The 24,162-nt window shown below is 32.9% G+C and overlaps 3 protein-coding genes across 4 annotated transcripts; 2 read left to right on the top strand and 1 right to left on the bottom strand.

The window, feature by feature from the left end:
- Window positions 1-7,979: 7,979 nt before the first annotated feature.
- On the bottom strand, window positions 7,980-15,382 carry LOC110719613 (protein PAM71, chloroplastic-like). 2 transcript variants are annotated; one of them, XM_021898590.1, is made up of 12 exons: window positions 14,845-15,382; window positions 12,935-13,016; window positions 11,844-12,138; window positions 11,341-11,394; window positions 10,975-11,036; window positions 10,599-10,667; window positions 10,112-10,163; window positions 9,916-9,990; window positions 9,194-9,323; window positions 8,725-8,795; window positions 8,561-8,608; window positions 7,980-8,249 (listed from the first exon to the last, which is right to left on the bottom strand). In XM_021898590.1, exons 2-12 carry the CDS (start codon window positions 12,940-12,942, stop codon window positions 8,175-8,177), a joined length of 939 nt encoding a protein of 312 aa, XP_021754282.1. In that variant the 5' UTR covers window positions 12,943-13,016; window positions 14,845-15,382; the 3' UTR covers window positions 7,980-8,174. The 2 variants fall into 2 exon arrangements, with proteins under 2 accessions (XP_021754282.1, XP_021754281.1); XM_021898589.1 differs by having other exon boundaries at window positions 11,844-12,146; window positions 14,845-15,376.
- Window positions 15,383-18,357: 2,975 nt separating this feature from the next.
- LOC110719614 (disease resistance response protein 206-like) lies at window positions 18,358-19,376 on the top strand. The gene has a single exon (XM_021898591.1). The coding sequence runs from the start codon at window positions 18,581-18,583 to the stop codon at window positions 19,157-19,159; it is 579 nt and encodes a 192-aa protein (XP_021754283.1). The 5' UTR covers window positions 18,358-18,580; the 3' UTR covers window positions 19,160-19,376.
- A 2,457-nt stretch (window positions 19,377-21,833) lies between these two features.
- Window positions 21,834-24,071, top strand: LOC110719616. Its single transcript, XM_021898592.1, has 2 exons — window positions 21,834-22,251; window positions 23,311-24,071. Exons 1-2 carry the CDS (start codon window positions 22,118-22,120, stop codon window positions 23,477-23,479), a joined length of 303 nt encoding a protein of 100 aa, XP_021754284.1. The 5' UTR covers window positions 21,834-22,117; the 3' UTR covers window positions 23,480-24,071.
- The last annotated feature ends 91 nt before the right edge of the window (window positions 24,072-24,162 follow it).

Raw genomic sequence — 24,162 nt, forward strand, 5'->3', positions numbered from 1 at the left:
TTCGTTATCTAATTGAGTACTATTCAAAGAAGACAAGGGAATAATTGAATAAACAATGGTGTTACTTAGTACACTAGTAGTACCTAAAAGTCCTAAATGGCCGGGGCCTAATATGAAAAGACCCCTCTAAAAAGAGTGGTGCTAAGAGAGTGTGAGGAGCTTCATATTTTGAAATTTTTTATGTCAATTATTGAATTGATGGAATAAATGTCAAAGAATACACTCCTCTATTCATTTAAGTTTTAACTTCGGCTAAAAGTAGCAATTTGCTTCTCGAACTTAATACTCGAGAAAATTTAGACCCAAAAGAGCTAGAAATCAAATTATATGGGTTAAACAGCAAAGGTAATATGTTACCCAGAGGTTCGATTTGTTTCAAGCAACCAGGTTCTTTCCATGCTAAAGTTTTCAAGGGTTTTCTAATGTATTTGCGCATTTGAAAGAGCTTGTTTAGTTCAATGAAGGTCATTGTAAACACTTCTAATTTGTATGATTATTGATTAGCATATGTCACAAAAAAAAAACTTTAATCTGCTTCATTGTGCAAAATAAATCCCTTTCCTATAATTTGGTGAGCTTTAAAAGTCATTAATATAATTATTATTGCATGTAAATGATGTGATGATACCTAATGAACTCATAATTGTCGTATACTGAGATTATTTTCTTCGTTAAATCGTTTCTATCTCCTTATAGATTAAGTTTAACAATTTGTAAATTTTTATAATGAGTAATTAATTTACAAAGTATAACAAGCACTCCGTTTTAAAATTTACACATTTGTAATCGATTATACTATTTTTTTTTTTACAAAATATTAAAAAAATAATGCTTACCAAAAATCAGCAAAAGAAGAAGTAAAATCGTTTATGACATGATCGAATAACTCGTAATTGAAATGGTCTTAATCGAAAATGATCCGAACGGAATCAACTATTTTGATAGGTCTATGTACAATGGTTATCCCTGTCAATTTCTCATATATTCACCAATATGAGACTTAAATACGATGTACCTTTGCCAATATCCTAGGAATGATAATAGTAAGAACTAGTGTCAAAGGTAGAATAATTGACTGGTTTATATTAAAAGATAAAAGTAGTTTTGAACAAAATTGAGTTTTTACAATCACTCTATAAAATTCTTTATTCCTCCATTAACAAAAACGCCTAGTGATTTATGTTACTTTGCTTAACATCACACGTTTACCTCTTTCTTTAGTGAAAATAACATATAATTGTGGTGGAGATGGTGCCTTTTTTTATATTTCAAAGGCGGCTTTACCACAAAGAATATGCGATGCAAGATGCTGCCTTTTTCGGATGTATGCAATTTTGATGATATGATGAAGCATATATTATGATATAAATAAGAGAATTTAGTCACTTGACCACATACTTCCAAAGATTTTTAATTTTTTTAAAACATTATTCTCCTTCCTTTTATTTCCATATATAAATACTTTGTATCAAGAATTTAAGGTGACAAACACAATTGGATGGAATGATCGATCTTTCACAGCCTCCCTACGTACATGGCTACACTTCCTCTTAGTTTCTACACGTCATCATTTTACATTTTCCTCTCAATGTGCTTAAGAAGTTATGATTGTTATGAAGTACGATGTATAATACGGAGTACAAAGTATGAACGGGTTATATTTACAATTGAGCGTAGGATGAAAACCTAGTAGACTCCTACATACATCTGAGATTGAAAGACTCATCTTATAATATCAATTACCTAAAAACAGTGATATGATTGATATAAATGAACAAGAGGAATATAGTAAGCTGTTATAGGTTTTTCCACTAGATTGCATACTCCAAAAATAGCAAGTGCCGCATCTGATAAGTGAATAAGCACTTAAGCAGTGTTCAGTAGAGGTGTTAATTCGGATAATCGGATGGAGTTTGAGTCGGGTCTATTCGGTTCGAGTCTGTTTGGATCAAATATATTCGGTACAAAATTATCCTTTTAACCTGTTTTGGGTCGGATCGGATCACTTTCGGGTCTGGTCAAATTCGGGTCAAGATCTGTCGAGTCCAGATCGGGTTTGGGTTGGGTCAACTTCAGATCAATTCATATTCGGTTCGGATAAAATCGGATCGAGTTCAAAACAGCCGGTTTGACCAGATTAATCTCGGGTCGGATGACTTTGGATCGAGTTGGTTTCGATTTGATTGATTTAGGTTATGTTAAGTTTTGTTTGATTACTAAAGTTGATTTAGTATTCGGTCAATTTTGATTCAGATGCTTTTCGTGTTTGGCTGAGTTTTGGTTGGGTTGACCAAATTTAATATTCAAATAAGTACATTATTAAAATTAGAGTAATTATTGAGTTTTTTTTACTCCCTCCGTCCCATAATACATGAGATGTTAGATTTTTTTCACAATTCATGCATTAGGTTTGACTATAACTTTTTATTAACATAATAAAAATATATTTTATCATAAAATATGTTGTTAGATAGGTTTTAATATAAAGTTTCATAATATAATTTTAAAAATAATTTTTATTAATATTTAATTGTATTAAAATAAAGTCAAACTAGTGCATTGACATATGTGCAATGTTTGACTGTATCATGTATTATGGGACAGAGGGAGTATCTTGTTATTGGGTCGATATCATGTTATTCATGTGTCATTTTTCCATAGCGTGTCATTAATATAGGTTTAATAAGTAAAAATAAAAATAAAAAAAGGTAAATAATAGGTTAGGTTTAAAATTATGGTTAGTTTGAAATCATGTCGAGTCAAAATCAGGTCGGATTAAAATCGGGTTAGGTTAATTGTAATACCCCATATTTTTATACGTATTTTAACTTAAATAAGTATTTTTTAAAGTATTTAAATAATTCGAAATGAATTATTTATAGTGTTTCATTAAATTAAAAAGAATTAATTTAATTAAAAATTTATTTTTAATTATTTAACAATCTTGAAAATATTTTATTTCATAATTTGGAAATATTGGGGCATATTATTTTATAAAAAAGTAATTTTTAAGGTCAGTGGTATTTAAGGAAAGTCAAGATACTAGTTTGAATAGGAAATGGATTATTAAGGGTAGTAAAAGAATTTTAAATAGAAGGGTTATTGAGAGAGGGTATAAATACCTATCATATGAGCAAAATCAAACTTTGCTCAAGGTGGAGAATACCCAAAGGTAAACTCTCTCTCTCCTTTTATTTCTTTTCCCCTTAATTTTTCCCCTTCCCCTTTAATTTTATTTTATTTTTGTTTCAATCACCACCCACACACACACCACACCACAACCATCCGGCTGCCACCACCAGCGAGCGCCGCAGCAGCAGCATCGACCGGCAGGCGCGGCAGCAGCCTTGCCTCGGTGGTGCTGTGCACACAACTTTGAAAAAAAAAATTCTTCTTTTTTGATTTTTAATTCAATCCACCCTTAATCTAATTATTGTTTTTGGGTTTTGCGATGATTTTTATAATGTTTGATAATAAGTATTTTGTATATAAATTTTCAGATTTGGTTTTGAATTAAAAAGCCCTAAATTATAAACCTTAGGTTTCTAAGTTTATGAATATTGATGGAAATTGTTTATGGGTGATTTAAATTATTAAAAATAAGTGTTTTAAAATACAATTAGAGCAATTTTAGATGATTTAATAAAGCTGGAATTTTTACATATAAGTTATAAATATGCTTCTTGAAAGGATTTTTAATTACCCATTAATTGGGAAGAAAAGTAAGGGTTTTAAATTAAATTTTAGCTTGTTTTTACGGGTTTATGAGTGATTTAAAGAGTGTATATGTAGCTTGAAATTTGTGTGGAATAGATTTTTGGTTTGTAGGAGGTTTCCAAGTGAGTGATTTTATTTAGTCGTGGCGATTTTGAGATCATATTCAAGGTACGTTCGCGTACTTGGTAATTATTTGATATGTAGAAGCATGTTAGGCTTTGATAAATTAATTCCAAGTAGTATCATGATAGGTGTTGGTTGGAATTTGTTGATTGGATTGATGTTGGTAAATGATTTGTGATGTATGAATTATTTATGATGAATTGGTGATTGAAATTAATTATGTTGGCATGTTGATTATGAACCACACTTTTATTATTGGCATGATAGAGAACATGTTTAATTAAACTAAATATTTAATTGAGTTTGGAATATGAAAAGGAATTTTATTGTGGTTCATATAATTTTTATTGATGCTATAAGCATGAGGAAGGAGCTATTTAAGTGTGTATGTACACGAGGATTAAATTATATTTTAGTGCCTAAGTGCACTTAAGGCGTTCTAAACACCAAAGGATAGGTTTTGTGGTGCTTTATGCGCTTAAGGTGTTATTTAACACCGAGGTAGTTTAATAAGGATTCAACATTAAATTTATGTGGTCACTAATTATTCAAGAATTAAATTGGTATGTTTGATTGTTTGAATGAATTATAATGTTTGATTGTGTTATGGTTTGAGAGTCATCACCAAGTATAATAATATGTAAAGCAACTTAAAGTGAAAGAGATTACGCACCAAAACTCTTGGAACGTATATACCTTGAGTATGAACATATATGGAGGGAGTTATGCGACTTTATATTTGACCATAACTTCTAGTGGGAGTACAGGACGCCGTATATTTTCCTTTTTATTATGCGCAAGAATTCTGCCACTTACAAGTGGTTCTTTTATACTGGCACGGTTAGCTTTCGTGTTAGTACCCTGTATTGGGGCAGGTTAGGGGGAAACCTGTTCGATGCGTAATCAAATTAAATGGACATTAATATTTGTCTAGTTAAGTGTTGGATGTTTTGTATGGTTGTTTACAGGTGCAACAAGGTAAGTTGTGTGAAGATAGGATAAAAGCATGTTAGTGTGTTTTAGTTACGCTTATGTATTCAGCATTGCTGATTATGTGTTGTATGTTTGTTTGGTCTTGTTTTTACCTTGGCCCTACGACGACCCATTTCTAATGGCGAGTAGTGGGGACAGGTAGAGAAAAGTTTTTCAGGTGATGAAGCATTTTCGTGATGGGTATGATTAAAGAGCGAATCATGTTTAGTTTTCATAGGAATATGATGTGTTTTATTTGCTTTGAATATTATTTATTTTATTATGCTCATGAGACTAACGTAAAGGTTTTCAGTATTTCTTGGTTTTAAGGGCCTATAATGGTTTCAGGCTGTAGGTTGACTTTACTTTCTTTTGGTTTGACTTTTAAGTTGACTTGTTTTGGATAGTTTAAAAGATAGTCTTTCGCTGTGTGTCTTTGATATTTGCCTTAGCTGTTTTCACGGTGGGGATAATGTTTTAGATTTTCCTATTTCGTATTTTAAAAAGAGCAAAATAGGTATTTTAAAGGAAATAAATTTCTAGGGTGTTACATTAATATCAATTCGGATAAAAAACAAATTGGATTGAATCGGTGTTTGTCGGGTCAATTCGGTTCGGATTGATTTCAGGTCGGGTCAGACCGGTTCGAATTGAGTTTAATTCGGGTGAAATCGGTTTCGGGTTGAGTTCAAGTCGGGTCAAATCGGTGCCGAGTTAAGTTCAAATTGGGTCAAATTTGGATTCAGGTTGAGTTTAGTTCGGTTACAGATCGGGTTTGGGTGTTGAGTTTCTCGAATCAAATCGGATCGATTACAGTTCGAAACAGATGGTTTTGTTCGGTTCGGTTCGATTTTGACACCTCTAGTGTTCAAGCCATTATCTCACCATCTAACATCTTCTAAAAGTCACTTACATCTTTATTCTTAAGTTATTTTTTAATAAATGGAATATTTAAAAATAAAAAAAAACAATGTACAGAAAAATAAAAAATGGAGTATCAAGCTACGAGTACTTGGTAATTATTGTAATTACTGCTACTTTCATCCTGAAAAATTATGAAATATAATTAATTCGTATAATACTCGTCTAGCTCTTAATTAGTTGAAAGTGATCAGGAGAATTGCCGAGTCAACATCTCCTTTCCAAATCTTAAATAAGCTTAGAAAAGTTCAAGGAAAAAGAAAGAAAAAACTCATAAAAAGACAAGCATCATAAAATTAATCAAATTGCATTATTTTATAATCTTCATGATTAATATATTTTTTGTTTCATATAACAATTTTTTTCTTTAATAAGGTCCATTACAGAAGTGAAGAAGTAATCACTGACATGGCTGTAACTACCTAACCCTAGTTCTACAATTTTTTTTTTTTTTAGCTACATTTTTTGGATTTTTTTTTTAATTTTTTATTTTATTTTATATGCATTTATGAAAGTACTCTCCATTTACAATGAGAACTTTCCTTGAACAAAAAAAAAAAAAAAAAAAAAAAACTCCAATTTTCTGAGGGTTACTAATAGATGGAAAAAAAAGAGAACTAATATTTTACTTATATTCTCTATCAACACATCAAAAGTTTACTAACAAAGGAAAAAATATCTAAGAGAACGAATACTTAATGCATATTCTCTATCAACAAATCGAATATAAATGTATATAAGACGATAAAAGTAGAAACATCAATGCTTCGTATAATTATTCGACATATATTAAGTCTAAATGCCCAAAACAAAATTAAGCAATCTCCAATCTCACAAATCCCTAGGATAACTTAGAATGGACATTAAAGAAAAGAGAAAAATTTGGATGGTTGAGCAAAAACCTCACTCTCTTCAGACCACTTGAGTGAACTTTATTCTTTTGCAAGATCATTGTCTTCAGTTTCCTTATATTTCCAACGACCAACTTATTATTCTTTCATCAATTCCCCCAAGGTGTTTGGTGCTCATTTGCCTTTATTTCCCAGCTTTCTTAAAGTAGTATATAGTGAATTCATAATTATATTTACTTTCTATTAATGCTCACTCAACTAAGTTGTTATTGCATTCCAGACTATGAGCTAACTAAAGAATACACAATACAGTGTGTAGACTTGCAGTACATAGTACGGAGTACTAAATTAATTACACCTTTTTTTACTACTAAAATATACAATTCCCTTAAAATAATGGTTGTTCCAAATTCTCCCCCGTTAGATATTAGTTAATCTTCGCAATAGTACAATTGTAAAAACAAGCACAAACCAAAATCATTTCAAAAGCATCAACTTATTTCGGACATATTGATAAAGTATTTCATCAATTCCACAATAATTGCAACATCTTATTACTAGTATAAGCTTTAAGGTTCCATGATATAGCTCTATTGCTCTAACCATGTGTTCACAGCTACATATATAATAATATAAAATAACCCATCAAAATCTTAAATTTGTTTCAATGTGCAGTTTTAAAGTCTAAATTTTTCATAACTTTTCCTACTGTAATACATCATCGAACATATTTATGGTCAAAGTACCACATAAAACACCATGTAAAGCCAAAACAAATAGTTTTGAAGCGGAGGAAGTATATGTGCTAAATTTTTGACGCTTAGTCATGGAACAAACGGAGGAAGATTTATGTTTGTCAAATATAGGATTGTATGCACAAATTTGTGGTGTTGAGTGACTTGAGTCTAACCAAACCCAAGTACTACCAGGTGTCCACGTAACAAATATAGCACAGAAAATATCAATTGGTTTATGGTCCCCTATTATTAATCTTATTTTTTGCTTTAATTTGGCTTTAAGTGCAATCTTGAGTCTTGACATCTTCCTTGTAACTTCAATGCATGTCATTTTCAATCAATGACATCTAAAGTGCACAATTCGACTGACTAAACATAGTCTAAAACAACACGTAATTATCTTACAACACATGAGATTACCTGACTTCACAGGATCTATGTTTACGGTGTCTATTAAATTATACAAGGCGATATTTTTGACAAACTAAGCGGTCCTAGATTATTTATTATAATTCCCTTTCTAAGGAGTAATAATTAAGTGCATGCATGATGCAACCCTAATTATGGACGGGACATTTTCAATGGATCAGCAAAGCAATCTGAATATATGCGTATATGACAATGAGTGAGAAAGCGAGAAAAACTACAAAAACAGAAGTGGAAAAATGGAGACATCGGGCAGAACGAATCTTAAAGAACAAGATTAGAGTACAAGTGATGGAGATCAATGAATAAAAAAAGAATGAGGAAATGACATTGAGATGAACATAATCAGTTAGAAAGAACCCACATTGCTTTTCTACAAATTGGCAACACAGGATCATTGTCCATCCCAATATACAAACAGAAGTGTCTAACCATGAATTATCTCGATCAATGTTATGCTGGCAAAAACGAGAAATAGAACACCTCCAACGTATGAGATTACCTACAAATTAAATTTCAACTAGCATTCAGTGTGAAGCATTAAAACAAAAACTTGTAGAATCAAAGGGTAAATGACAGTGATGAGCTCAATTGGAGACAGCTTAGAAGATTTTTTTTTACTGTGTTCATGTGATTGTCTATGAAAGACTAGTCTTTTATTTTGGAGGTGGCAGTGTGTGTGTTGGGGGGGGGGGGTGGTTACTGAGTTCATGTGACCGTCTATGAAAGATTAGTCTTTTATTTTGGAGGTGGCAGTGTGTGTGTTGGGCGGCGGGGGGGTTATTAATATTTCAGAAATGGATGAAAGCTTACCTTTTCAGATAAGAAATTACCCAGCAAGGATCCCCCTGCTACAGCAAGCTGCATTTAGATGACTTATTAAGTATGTGAGAGAGACTTGAAGTCGAGAAAATAAACTTCACAACCTGTTAAAATTGTTAATTAATATGAAGTATATGTAACTTTGAATATATTACCAAGGTTGCTACTCCATGACCAGCAAGAGCTCCACCAATGACTCCAAGTGGCGATGAGGCTGCAGCAAGTGCTGTACAAGTATAATAAAAAGTCAAAAATCAAAAGCAAGTGCTGGAGTGTGTTCATGAATTTCCTATAAATAAGAACTATTTCATATGAAAAAAAGGAAGAAAAAAAATTCAAAAATAAAGTAGACTATAAATCATGCAAAATGATGCAAAATACTTTATAAGAGCTATGAATGAAGTAGCCGATTGTTATTATGCATCAGGAAAAGGGTGAACAGCAGCCTCATCAGGGTACAACACTAAGGATTCTCAAAACTGACATCCACTAGTGGGGCAATGTTAATTTTGATGTAGTGTGTCAACACACTCAACAGAGATGAACATTTAAACGCATACAATCTTCTAAACAGTAAATTGTCTGCTAGTTTCGGGCTAAAATTAGACTAGACAGTCAACTCACCTATTGTCGAGAAGAATGATTTGTCACCCCATTCAGCAACAAAAACCAATGCAAATGTACTAACAATTGTGCCTGCAGCTGCTAAGATCCCAGCACCATTTCCAGAAAACTCAGACACTGCCAGCTCAGCCTGGTTCAAAAGGCAACACATATTCTGTTCTTTAGCATTATGTTTCTTTCCCATAAAGAAGAGAGATAGCTGAGCAAGAAAATAAGAAGACCAACAAAGGCCATAAAGTTAAACAAAAGAGACAGGATAGAAAAGAAGAAAAATGGTTAGCAGCATCGACAAAGATGCCAAAGGAAGCTAAATTCCGTGTTTAAGATAGCATCAACTAGAAACATGTAAAAGAATCAACAATAGAAACATATAATATACCCTATAAATATTTGCACAAAAGGACCATTGTAGCACCTATTTTCTACATATAGTAAGCCAGCTAAAAATTTTCAGAGCAACATATGAAGAATAAAGAGTTGTCAATACTTGGTATGTAATAGTCACCACCTATTTTCACCCCCTACAATGTCATATCGAATTTTAAAAAATTGATAAAGACTCCTAATTCCTAAACTCATCTTATCACCTGATCTCTATATGAAGGCATATCAAACAAGCCACACGATCAACTAACATTACATTCATGTAAATCCCAAATAATTCTAACTTCAAAGATAAGAATTTTTTGGCTGTTACCTCAAGCATATAACTAATTAAGTACCTCTTTCTGTTCATCTTCAGCCTTTTGACTGTCACTTGAACTGGCATCAATCAGTGTCGTGACCCCAAAATACACCTGAAACATTAACAATAATTATAAAAAAACGCTTCATCCTCCACCACTCACCATCCATCAACAGATTCTGTAAACGCAACACATAGCCCTATTTTCAAGACACAAATATTAGAAAACTTACAAGGAGACAGACTGCAGCAATATCATCAATAGGCAAATCACTACCAGCAAAACTGCAAAATTATTGATCAATTGTGAGGGAGAATGAATGAAATGATTAGTATGACACATGAGTTTTTTAATTTCCCTAAACAAAACTCAGAACTACGTATCATCCATGCGTCAATACTCAATACCAATCATGAAAACTAGTTGTAATGTTGTATAATCCTTAAAATTGCAAATGGATGATGACATTTTCCCAAAACCTTTAACTTGATGACAGGAGCATTTGGTTTTTGATAAGATATGCCCTTAAATTCCTAGCGTTTACATAATTACAGATTGTGTTGTGTATTCAGCAAAGACATGGTTGATTATATTAAGGTCTGATCATAGTTATAGAATTCTCAAAACAGTAAACTAAGCGTGTATACTTCAGTATTCACCTCAAAATAATTTTTGAAATATATTCATGGCTAATTTATATCATAATGCACCAACATTACCTGAATGGAAGGACACCATCAATATAGTGAAAAGTCCTACCCAGTAGCACTGATATTATAGTCATGATCCTGTTAAGATCATAGATATCACTGTAAATTAGAGCCCATTAAAAAAGAAGAAACTTCAACAGTTCAAATCATACAACTCTTCATGAACAAAGTAAAAAAAAAAATTCTACTTCTTTTTGGCATACTTGTTCAGTTGTTCTGGCATTGTATAATGAAGCTTACAAAATAAAAAAGAATGCAGTATGAATCTAAATTAAACTATTCACATGCATTCATCTATAAGGTCCAAGAGTTATGAGTACATGCAGAACTAACTACATGAAAGCAAAGAGCATCTTAGCAACATGAATGGGAAGAGATAACATACCCAAGTGCACCAAAAGTGCCTGCGAAAACAACTGCAGCAGAATTTCTGGCAGCTAATAATGCCTGGACAGGAATGAACAATACGTATCAGGAACAGCAAAATTTATTAGATATAATTGTAAAGAAGAAAAATTTGTAGGGAGGCAAATTCAGTGCAATCAATTCTCAGAAATGCATGCCCTTATGAAATGTTCACACTTGATAGCTTATTATACTCTGTACTATTTAAAAATTAGAGTGTATTCCGCTGAAATCACAGGATTGAGTCACTACATGAGATAAACAGTAAATGTAGAAAAATAAAGAAAAGGCTATCAGTCAAAGTCAACATGACCAATAAGGCTTTGACAAGTTCGTTAGTGCTTACTGCAATAAAGAAGGTCTTGTCCCCAAGTTCAGAAAAGAAGATCAGCAAGAATGCCTGCAGAAGAACATATATCAGCCAAGTTACTAAAATACAGCATCGGAAATGAAATAGATCTATGTACTAGAAGGAGCTATGAAATGGAGAGGAAACCATGAGTAACACATATAAGGAAGAAAATATACAGCATAATATCTTTCATAATGTCAAGAATGAGAATGGCAAGCGACAAAAAATAAATAAACCTAACTTTATATCATCTTTCGTAGTTTTGCTTCTTGTAAAAGGGTGTAAAGAGGAGGGGCATAACTGATTAACTACTAAGTAGTCCACATAAAGAGTATTTAAGGGCTGTCGCAGTAACATTGAAGGTTTTGCAGAGAGTCACGCTTTGTGTCCAGATATACCTCACACTAAGTATTACTTCGTATTTCAGAAGATAGTCTAGTTTAACATGAGCTTAGTATGAATGCACATTGCAATAGTTGCAGGGAGATTTTCCTAACTGAAGCGAAACCTGTGCTAATGTCACTAAGGTCCCCAAAGAAGTTTGCTGACTGTAAGTTGTCCATCACATTTGAAGTAGCACTTGCGTTTTCAGCACCCTGGACTGTGAGCATCCCAAAGAGAAAAACAAACTTTAGCAATTGCCGTGTTGATTTATCGAAGGTTGAATTGTCCATCGCAGCAATAATCTCATCTGCTCTGCACTGATTCGAAGTAGATAAATTTGAAGCACAAAAATCATATTGGTCCTCGCACAAGTCGGCAATTTGATGCGGATTCCCATTTTCATTGAGCCTGCACTCCTGCAACGTATCATACATTAATCAAAAAGCTTTATCATAGAAATATTTGCATGTGCATATAGTGCATGTAACATAAGACAATGTGTAGCATTTATGATATTGTGTTGGTAACAGTGAATCCGGATGGAGTTTCAGCATGATATACACGGGAAGTTGATTGCAAAAGACTTTTGCATGGACATAGGGTCAGATAAACATATACATTACATAAGAATGACACCATAAAGGTGAGAGGTCAGAAACTGTAATAGCATTTCACAAAACCTCTATCATGCATCAGTGATTCCAATGATAGTCGCATTATTATACATTGACACAAGCAGTCAAGACAGGATTATATCATAGTAAAATAAACATCAAGTTACATTGTTTTCAAAAGAGGCAAAGAGGTCTCACAGAAGGGGGGGGGGGCACTGACAGTGAAATGGGCAATTGAACTTCAAGGAACTATAAGCAGTGTGGTGGTAATTCAATTAATGTTCAAAGAAGAATCAGATTATTTAATCAACGACCCATGTACTAGAGAAGTGTCGCAACTTTCTATACAATACAAAACATTAGATATCATAAAGAGTGATTCAAAGATGAGCATACAACTCATAAACTACTTACACATATGATAACAGATAATACTACATAGTATATTTTAACTTTAGTTTTCTGTATCATTTTCAGAATTGAATCAAACTGGTGAAGAGAGACAGCATGATGATCATTGTTTTACAATTAGAATACAAAAGAGCTCATAAAATAAACACATGACAGATCAGGAGGATAGGATGATTTACAGGCTCATTGAATATGTGCGCTTTTTGTCCAAATAATTGAAAATCCTTTTCCTGCATAGGGTTGTACTTCTTGCTTAGAGCTCTGCAAGAAATAAGTTGAACTTTAATGCATAAAAAAATAAGGAAAATAGGTCATATCCCCTAAAAAAATTCAAGAGTATGAATGAATGTACAACAAGGAGAAGCCTAAAGATCTAGTTAGTGGTCACTGTCAGTCTTGGAGGAACTCAGAAATGAACTTCATGTTTCATCTAAATCTATCAAATTTCACTCCATATTCTCTAAACTCTCTGTTGAGCCCATGAACGAACCCATATGTGAATGGAAGTGTTATCCCACGTTAAACGAATGTGTATCCCACATTGAAGAAACTAGAAAGTTGTGTCTGCTTCATAAGATTTTGAGGTGGAACCTCCTTGAAATATCACTGGCAATAGAGGCTTCTCTCAGTATATGATGGCTGGACTGCTTGGGAGCACATACATATCTAAGATTAACTATTGCTACTTATTTCCTAAGTGAATTGGTATCTAACCATACTATTTTTAACCACTGCGACTTTTTCTATGTGATGGTAACTAATTCCGTGCAGATTACCATCTAAAGGCAACTGGGAATTAAAGTTCATCCATTTGATGATATTCACTAAAAATGTAGTTCATCTTTTCAAGATTGAAATTTCTTCTTTTAAAGTTCAGGGAAATATCCCCTTACCTAACATTGCACAGGATTAGGGTGTTGTCCATTTGACTGCTAAGTAGAAAAGAGGAATAAGGGACACAGTGAGGAGTGAAACTAGGAAGATTAACTTTTACATTTCCTAAAGCCTTATCAAAAATGCCCATTAAAAAAAAAAAAAAAAGCAACTATATCTTCACACACGGAACATTTGAACATGCCATAAGACAGCTCAAATCACCCTATATTCTATTAAGTCCTACAGTATCTTACAATAACACACTCGTTAGTTACTCCCAAAGTTTATGGAACACCCATTATGCTCATCTTATAGCTTATTCAAAAGGTTAATCAACTCTTAAAAATACGAAGTACTATAGACCTTGCCAAGTTACTTATGCTACCATTCTTTACACCCTGTTTGGTAAGCAATAATAAGCACATATGCAGCTGATTAAAATTAATCTAACTTCCAATTAGAAGTGCTTGGTAAGCAATACAACCAACTTAATTTCCTTAGCTTTAGAGGTAAATGTAGCTTTTAAACCTCATATAGCTAGCTTGTCAATTCCTACTGGTAAATGTATCTTCAGTTTACCTTCCATTTCAGCTAATATTATACAACTTCCAGCTAAGTACCTTATCGCCTTATCTTATCTCACCGAATGTTTTGCTTCCTTTCCAACTCACTTTCAGCTAGATTAAGCTACCTTACAATTTACTGCTACAATTATCGTCTAACCTATCATTTTTGGCCAATTTTTGTCAAAAACAACCCAATATTACACCTAACCTTCATTAATCAAGATTTTTTCACTAAAGATAATTCATCAAGGCAATCAATATCACATTGCTCGCAACTTTCTAATGTCATACCTCACACATGAACAACACGAGCACACGACTCTTCGTACATAAAACAAGAAATCAACAATAATTCAACAATATATTACGGCTTGCAAACAACTATACATACTACAATTCATTGATTTCATCGAAGCAACCAGTACTAACACTATTAAGTCATCCTACAAAAGCAGAAAACCACGCTACCAACAATTCTAAGTTCATAATCATATCCTAAATTAAACACAAAAATTACAACTAGCAAAGAAAAAGCACAAAAATTCTCACAAAATAGAACAATCAAATCAATCAAACAGCGTAATTCATCAAATTAGAAAGCAAAACCTAAATTTGTAAAAATAAAATAAAAATAGAGATCAAAACACCTAAATTGAAATAAGCAGGGAATTCGGCGACGCAAGTTGAAAGGATTGAAAGTATGATTAAATGAACTTCCGCCATTGTTGAGTTTGAAGGTTCCAGAAAGTGGTTGAGGAGATGCAGAGAGCATCATCGTCCTCATCCTCCTTCAATGGATTTTCTCTCTCTTCGTTTTTCTGTGTGTAAATAAGGGTGGAAGTGAGTTTTTGTGGGTGTGTGCTCCATATCCAAAGCTTTCAAATTTTGTGATCATTTGATGATAGCGTTTGAGTGGATTGAGACGTTTTCAATGTGTACACCTTTTTGTTTGAAAATTTTTTGACGTTTTTTTTTACAAATAGTTTTTGGAGGTCCGATTACTCCTAGATAGGAAGCCTGTTATTATAAGCCCAAACCTTAAGTCCATGTTCCCCTGCGACGCGACCATGGAAGCGTTTGTTCGTATAATGGTATTGGATTGGAATTAGGAAATGATGAAATCATAATGGTATATATTTCAAACTTGATTCATATGTTTGGTTTGATTTTGAAAATGAAGTTTTATTCTTTTATTTTATACCTAAAAATATTGGCATGAGGCAAACCCACCTCTACTTAGGTTTTTAAGAGTTTAAGGTATGACTAGTAAAAGTTCTTTTTTTAAATAAAGTAAGAGTTTCAAAATGCATGGGTTTAAACCATTTTAAAGTCATATCTCATATCTAGATTCCATTAACTAAGCACCCTCTGAAATTTTTTGCCCAGGAACCCAACCAACCAATGAATCACCCTAAACTCGCTTTCTATACAAACAATTGAAAAACACAATGCTAAACTTATAAATTACCCAACCTAGCCCAATACATGACCCATTCAACTCATGTCATGACCCAAGCTTAAGCTGGTTCACCCCTAACCAACCCATGCACAATACAACCCAATTCATGAACCAACTTGATCTGGTCCTATTTCATCCCTCATCATGCCCCAACCTAGTTTGCATCAAATCGTATCCCGTTGGCTATCACTAGGGCTAAGGTGCTAACAAACAATCCATTTAACCCATGCCCAAACCCAACTCAAATCATATCACACTCAACCAATTAATCTTTGCACAATTCAACCTAACCTATGAACCAATCAACTCAGTCTTTCTAGGTTACCGCTCACCATGCTCCAACCTAGTTTGCATCAAACCATACTTAAACTAGCATGATATCCATCTCTAAGCATCTCCAATGGTTACAAAACTGTGGTGAGATTAAGCTACTTTAATTTGACTTGTTATTTTAATATTTTTTTACACTATCATTTTGAATTTAACCTTTTTTTTTTCCAACAATGCTACAACTTAAATATGAAGCTTGCAGATTCCACAAGGCAATTTGGGTTACTTTTCCTTGGCTACTAAGTTTTCCCCTTCTAACCCACAATCATCCCCACCCTTAAAAAGAATTGAACCCTTTTCCCATAGCTACTATATGGTCATCATGTATTCATGTTCCACCTTATGAGGGAGCATATGGTGGTTGTAAACTTCAGATCAAATTTGGTAAGATAGACCTTTTATATTCCTTATTGAGAATAATACATGTTGTTGAAAAGATCGAGCTAGGGGTTGGGCCTTCAGCCAGTTGGATATTGTCCAAAAAAAGAAAAAAAAAAAAGAAAAAAAGAAATAAAAAGTTGATTCAAGCAAGCAATAAAACAAAATCGGCAACATCGCCTACATGACACATAATATATACAAAGTATATACTTGTATGTAGTTTGTGGTAAGGATGACGTGTATGAATATGAAATACTATACGCTATATAATCATATGATATTGTTTGATTGAGTACATAATTATGTACTTCATAAATATTTGTACCCCGGCTAATCATCACTAATCTATCTCGCGTAACATAAATGACGATAGAATGTCTGAAAATTAGTGGGACTTTTATTTGAATTAGTCATGTTACTTATATGTCGAATAATTTATAACTTTAAAAGTGTTACTATTTGGTGTTACCTAATGTCAATTATGTAATAGTGTCAATTCACGATTTATTGATTAATATAATATTGAATATTAACTTAAAATTGACAAAAATGAGGAGGTTATAGCTGCACATCCTACACGTTACACCTCATACGATTTCCTTATCTTTGTCACATTACTTAGGAGTGTATATGTACATTAGTGGAATTAAATAGGGTTACCTTCACTCGAATCTAGCCCGATCAGTTCTAACTTAATGTTATAGGAAACTTATTAGCTAGCTTTATCTGATACGATCTTATCCTATTTTATTGGACCTTAGCTTGTAAGGCTTATTTTAAACGTCATTAAATCTTATTAACCCTTATTTTATCTAATGTAATAAGTGAAAATTAGTTAAGGAGATGAAATGAGCTTAAATGGAGAGTATGTAACAGTACAATGTATATTTACCTATTAGTTTAGGGTAGTTTTCTACTCTTGTTCATGTATCAATTTTACTGCAAAAATGTGTATATATGGTGCTAATTCCTATATATTTGTTACCAATCTCCCAAAATCCCAACTAATAATTTCATTTCCTTGGAAAAGAAGTGAAATAGTAACCACTATGATTTGACAACTGGGCCTCAAGATGTGAATTCAAGTTATAATTATTTGCAAACTTTACGCCACCTTTTATTTTCATGGTTCATATATTTGTTTCGTTGCTGCTGGTATCTAGTTACATTATGTCGGATAATTACATGTTGTATTCTTGCTACCCAATTACCGTTACGTTGGTGGATTAGTAATAAGCACATCAAAAAAATAGAACATGGGGTAGCTTAATCAAGTGGATAACTTTATTAGTGGTACTACCGGTCCATCAAAATAAAATCATGACAGACTTTTTCCTACCCCTTTTATAAAACAATATGATTACAGTATCAGAATACAGAACGTTAAATTTGTTACAAATTTTTAAATTAAGAGTCCATTTACATGACTTGTTCCACCTAACTCAAATGTCCCTAATTTGGTAAACATATAAAAAGTCCACAGATTTGTATACTAAAGTACTACTAAGTAAGTGTTTCTTAAATTTCTTGTTAAGAGTGGATCCCAATTACTTATCATCCCTTATATACATGGGCTAATATGGTGCAATAGACTAATTATACTTTAGAAGTTTAGAGTGTAGACGTTCTAGCTAGTTAAATTTATTTCTAAGATGTCTCATGGATTTTGTGTAATTTTATTCCCTCGTGTGCTAATAACTCGATCTGTCCTCTAAACAAAAAATATGCTGTGTTAATGGACTTTGAGAAATTTACCAATTGCAATGGTGATCCAATCATCCAGCTACTCCTCAAAAGGAAAATAAAAATTGTTAATCAAAAGGAAAATAAAAATCGTTTTTAATGGGACCGAAAAAAATTATTTAAACCATCACATCATCTGTAATCCTGACCAATTATAAATAAACATGAGTAACATTATTTTCTCTAACATTATTGATATTTTGGTAATGTATAAAGAAGTCTTTCACATAAAATCTTATTATAAATAGAATCACAAATGCCGTAGATATCTGGTAGTCCTAAATTAGACAATTACTTTTTCGGAGTAGTGCCAGAAAGCTTGGTAAGAGCGTTGCATGCTTGATTGCTTGTCTAGAGTCTAGAGTAGTACTATATATACAACCCTGCCAATATATGGTTTCCAAACAAATTAAAAGTTTTTACGTACTCTTGTAGTTGCAATTCATTCATTTCCTCAAAAAACAAGGCAAATGGCACTCAAATCATCAATACTTTCCCTTCTCTTTTTCTTTCTCTTTTCACTAGCAAACCTCTCAAATGCTCTTAAATACCCTCATAAAATTACCCAAAGGCCTAGGAAGCCATGCAAGAGTATGGTGTACTACTTCCATGACGTACTCTACAACGGCAAGAATGCCAAAAACGCCACTTCAGCCATCGTAGGAGCGCCCGCTTGGGCTAACACAACCATTGCAGCAGGGCAAAGCCATTTTGGAGATGTAGTAGTTTTCGACGATCCCATAACACTTACAAATGATTTTTACTCCACCCCAGTAGGCCGCGCCCAAGGGTTTTACTTGTACGACAGGAAGGACGTGTTTACATCTTGGTTAGGGTTCTCATTCGTGTTCAACTCGACCGAGCATAAGGGGTCATTAAACTTTGCAGGGGCTGATCCTTTGATGAATAAGACTAGGGACATTTCTGTTATAGGAGGAACGGGTGATTTCTTCATGGCTAGGGGTGTTGCTACCTTGATGACTGATGCTTTCGAAGGCGATGTCTACTTTCGACTTCGTACTGAAATTAACCTCTATGAATGTTGGTAAGATTTGTTAGGATGCAACAACATTTTCACGTGAAGTGGGGGTTGCAAAAATTATACCACCCACCTTTGTGTTTCTTTTTCTGCTTTTTTTTTTTTTTGGGCGTGTAATGGCAAGTTTCTCCCTAATTGAGTAATTGTGTATGATCAAGCTAAGGCCATTTGAATTTTGAAAATGGAGCAGAATAACGAGTGAAATAGTGCACTTTAATTGGATGCAATATGGTTTGATAGTACGTTTATTTGAAGTGTCTACTTTACATGTTCGAATTTGAGGTAGTTAGGGGCATGTTCTAGTGATCAATAATTCGTTTTAGTTTGGATCTATTAGAGTTGATTCAATTAGCAATATCTTAAAATCAAAATTAGCCTTAATACTTAGAGCCCCAGGATGTAAATCTTTTTAGCTCTCCTTATGTTTCCTTTTTAGCTTCCTCATGAATGTGCAAATTGCTAAAAGGATCCTTTTAATGGAAGGATAGTACCCAATCCTTTTGATGGAAAGGAGTAGCTTCCTCGTCCCACGAGCCAAAACAGGAAGGAAAAAAAACAGAAAAAAGAGGAAAAAGTAGCGTGAAGTAGAGAAGTCCCAAAATGCAACGATCAAATGGATTTAAAATGGTGACACTTGTCTTTATTTAAATGGTGGAATCTTTTTTGTGATTAAAAAAAATGTAAAACGACTATAATTTGTAAATGGTAACTTGTTTAAAAAAACAAAAAACACCAACGGCATAAAATTTTTTTCTCTATAAAATGAGTATAGTTTTTCCATATTTTCACACACTTTCATTTTTTGCATTTTTTCCCATTAATCTCAAATTTGCGGAAAAAAAACCGAAGCGAAGAAAAGGAAAAGGGGGTACTACGAGCCCTCTGCCCCACGCATCTAACACAATTTTTTTTTTCTCCATTTCACTTCCAATTTCAAATATTCTTCAATTTGGATCATAATAATTCAAATTATGGGAGTAACATGAATTTTCAAAATAATCCAAACTTTCAATATAATCAAAATAATCCTTCTTTTGATCCAAATCTATTAAGTAATCCTCAGTTTCAAGTTGTTTTACAATGGTATATAATAGTCAATCAAGACCAATAAATGTCAATAATATTCCCTAATTTCAACCTTCTTTCCCTTTTCCTCAAAGTAGCTCATCATCTCAACAACCTCTTAGTAATATGTCGGTTTTTCCTATTTTTGAACATTTCACTCAGAACATGGACCAATCACCGGGAGGTTTTGGTGGTAGCAATGCAACTCCATTTAGCATTTATGGGCAAGGTCTAGGAGCTTGGTTGAAAATTAGCATTTCAATAATTTTTAATTATGTATGTTATTTTCATTGCTTATTTTCATCCATGTATTTCATGTTTTTAATTCATGTGATTTAATTCATGTATTTCATCTTTTTACTAAATTTTTATATTAACGTGTTAATGTGATAAAATATTAGTTAACGTGCTTTATGCTCATTTAACAACAACAACAACAACAATAATAATTAACATCTTTACATACTTTAATAATAATTAAGTGTGTTAATAGGGGAGGAAAAATATGATAGGGTATGTGTAAATAGGAGAGAAACTTGAGAAATGATACTCATTGATGTGGGAAATATTTAAGAAAGAGGATGAGTAAAAGAATGGAGATAGTGGGAAATGATGTGGAGGAAAGAGAGTGTGATGTGTCAAGTGGAGGAAAGGAGAGAGAAAATGGGAAAGGATTTTTATATCTCAGAAATTCTTGCGTGGACCTGGTCCACAATAATATTATTGTGGACCTGAGATTTATATACACGCAGAACTAACGTTATTTGGAACATATTGACCGTAATTTTAACATAGTATCCTCATTTTTGAACATAATAACCTTTATTAAAACTTGTGTGACCTTTAATGTTATTTCTATTTACATTCCAAAAAATTAACCTCTTATAGCTTTTATAATGTCACAATCGCTTTTATTTCAACATAATAACCTTTATTTTAATGTAGTGATTTTTTTTATTAATAAAACAATCATAATATCTCTAATATTAGTGATCCACAATAAATTTGTGTGAACCAGGTCCATTTAAGAATTTGTACTGTATATCCTTATCATTGTTTATGCTCTTACCAATAAAAATTAGCCTTAATAATTTTTGGGTTAGTATTGCATGTTCAACCGTTCAAGTCATGTATATGCACTTTAAGTTGATGTTACTGAGTAAGTTTTAGGTCCAAACTTCAAAGAGCCTACAATTTTGTATCGAATTTCATGTATTTTCTTCGTCCCTTCTTATAGATTGAAACTGTATTATACCTATCACTTTTAAGTTTTAACCGTCACTTTATTAATGATGGACAAAATTGTGCACACACATGAAAAAGAGAACGGACCAAGTAAAAAAGTTTATTTGCTTATGAGTCAAAGTAGTACTCCTTCCATTTTTTTTAATTGCGAGCAAATCTTAATCCTTAACTTTTTATGAATCCCAAACAAAATTATATACGGTGGTGTGAGGTTACAAATGGAGTGGTAAATTTACTACGGAATACTAGTAAATAAAATAATCGATTAATGTTAAAGAAATATCTATTAACTATTACTAAAATAAAATATTGCTTACATCATCTCTCCTCAAAACAATATATGTATTATTTTTTTATAATAAAAATTTTCCCGCTAAAACCATTGATGATGCCATTTTTTGGATATTTTTTTTTTTGAAAGGATTTTTTTTTTCTTTTTTTTTGAGTGTGATGCTTCGTAAACAAGCTAAGTAAATTCTTTCAACAACTTTAATCTAGCAAAATTAGAGTAAAGTAAATTGAATAACAACTGTATTCCTTCTAATGAATTTATGACAAAATTGAAAGATTCATTGTATATACGAGTTCTACACTATAATTTCTTTTGTTAAAATCTTGCATCGCATGAGAATAATCTGGTACTGTAATAAAAAAGAATATGGGGCAAATAAAAAGAGACAGAAAGAGCATATTGCAACTTGCAAGTGCCGCCCTACACGCACTTGAAGGAGTTGCTATAGGCAAGGCGATCGATTTGGTGCGCTTTCAGCTTCTCGCTGCTGTCAATTCCAGGTTTTCACCAATTCTTTCCTTATTATCTTCATTGGAATTTTACTGTAAATTTGGTGATTTATCATGTTAATTATGATTAAGAATTTTCGATTTATAATCGTTAAAATCAACGAAGAGAACGATTTTGTTGTTATTTTTGTGAATTAAGATTTTGATAATCATGATTGTTGTAATCTGTATCCATAGAATTGATTTCTAAATTTTGGATGGAGGAATTATGAATGATACAAAAATTAGGGTTCAGCATTGAGATTATGATAGCAATCTTCTAACTTTCGAAACAATGTCTAATTTAGTGATTTTAAAATTGATTATGAAATCAATGTTCAAAACTAAATTGAAGTTTGACAAGGAAACTTGAGGAATTGGGGAAGTTAAGCGAATTAACACGGTCATTGATACGGATTTTAGCCGGCGAATCCTTCATTTGAATACGTCGTATGTTTGTTAGTCTTAACTATAAAAAGTATTTTTGAGGTCTTACTACTAGCAGATTTTAGTGCAATTGATGACTGTTTGATATTTTTGGGGGTAGGGATTGAGGGGTAGAACTAAGAAAGCATCGGTTTTAGATGGTGATGATCGAGATAAGATTGGCGATTACACAGGGTTTTAATTTTGCAAATGGTTATGCATTGTATACAAAATTAATATGTCAATATGTGACATTTTGGATGGTTGGGATTGAGGGGTAGAAGAAAGAGTTGGTTTTAGATGTCGAAGATCAAGATAAGATTGGTGATTGTATGTGATATTAATTTTACAAATGCTTATGCAATGTATCCACAAGTAACACAAATTGTGCCATAATTATATTGTTCTCGAACTGTAGCTTACTGAGTAGGTGTTTATAATATGGCTGAAAACTACATACTATTATTGCTCTTGTGTTGTCCATGTAATGTGAAATTGTATTGCATTGGTTATAAATTTCTTATTTGAAAGTTTAATGGCTTTGAAAATGAGCGAAGCTATTTGGTTAGTTGGCAGGATAATGTTGTAAAAGTAATTTTTACCAACCTATTGTTATTATGGACTTATGGTGTCCATGTTTTGCAGGGTTGTACTGCACTGGTTAAGAAATTTACCCAGAAATATTAGGAAGGTGATGTCCTTTCAAAGTGTCAATTTCTATTATTTCAGAGTCAGGAAATTGCCATATTTACAAGCACCAGTCTTGTCTTTTCCAATATGTGAGCTTCCTCGTGGGAGCACCCTATGTAATTGACTCCTTCAAAGCGTATTATCTCAATGGGTTGAGCGCTGTGCTCTTGCACGGAGGATGTAGGTTCAAATCCTACATAGGCTATGATATTGGAAAAGTTATGTAGATATGTATATCTCTGTTATATAAAATATAATGCCAAGAATTGATTGTTTTAACTTTGCATACATTTTGTAGTATGTAACTGCCTGTTATTTCCTTTGCTACACTAGCAGTGGCATGCTTTTTGAATGCTAACGATGTTATCAACCTCATGCCTATTTTATTCACAAAGATGGAAGCAAGCAGCTAGGTAACAGAAGGCTGATAGAGCTGCCGGGTACGAAGAAGTTCCTGTTCCTGTTTCTGATTTCTTGTTAGCATATGACTTACCGCATTTTTTTGTCTTTGGTTTGGTGTCTCTGTGTTTAGTAGTAGTAGCATGCCTGCTGTTGAAATTCCCTTAGAAAATTGTCTGCTGCTGCTGCTCTTGCTTGCATGGCATGTTGATGTTGTGTAGGTGTTTCTAGAGACTTAGTTACTCAATTGAGTGAATTCTGTAACAGAACCATAAATAGCCAATGTAGGATTGGATTAAATCCCCTAAGCTAATTTATAAAATCATAATGCTCTGTCGATTTAGATAATAGGCTTTATTATATTCAGTAGCATAAAATCACATCAAGCTCAAGTCATAAGTTTGTAAA

Source organism: Chenopodium quinoa, unplaced genomic scaffold (genome assembly GCF_001683475.1).
Source record: "Chenopodium quinoa cultivar QQ74 unplaced genomic scaffold, ASM168347v1, whole genome shotgun sequence".
NCBI lineage: Eukaryota > Viridiplantae > Streptophyta > Magnoliopsida > Caryophyllales > Amaranthaceae > Chenopodium > Chenopodium quinoa.

Bases quoted from the DNA above. Each gene is read 5' to 3' on its own strand.
- LOC110719613 (XM_021898589.1), bottom strand. From the start codon at position 14,981: ATGAGGACGATGATGCTCTCTGCATCTCCTCAACCACTTTCTGGAACC. The intron at 12,147-12,934 runs GTAAATCATCCT...GATACGTTGCAG, and splicing joins CGCACATATTCAATGAGCCT to GAGTGCAGGCTCAATGAAAA. The intron at 9,991-10,111 runs GTAAGTTTTCTA...TTAATGTTTCAG, and splicing joins TTGCTGCAGTCTGTCTCCTT to GTGTATTTTGGGGTCACGAC.
- LOC110719614 (XM_021898591.1), top strand. From the start codon at position 18,581: ATGGCACTCAAATCATCAATACTTTCCCTTCTCTTTTTCTTTCTCTTT.
- LOC110719616 (XM_021898592.1), top strand. From the start codon at position 22,118: ATGGGGCAAATAAAAAGAGACAGAAAGAGCATATTGCAACTTGCAAGT. The intron at 22,252-23,310 runs GTTTTCACCAAT...CATGTTTTGCAG, and splicing joins CTCGCTGCTGTCAATTCCAG to GGTTGTACTGCACTGGTTAA.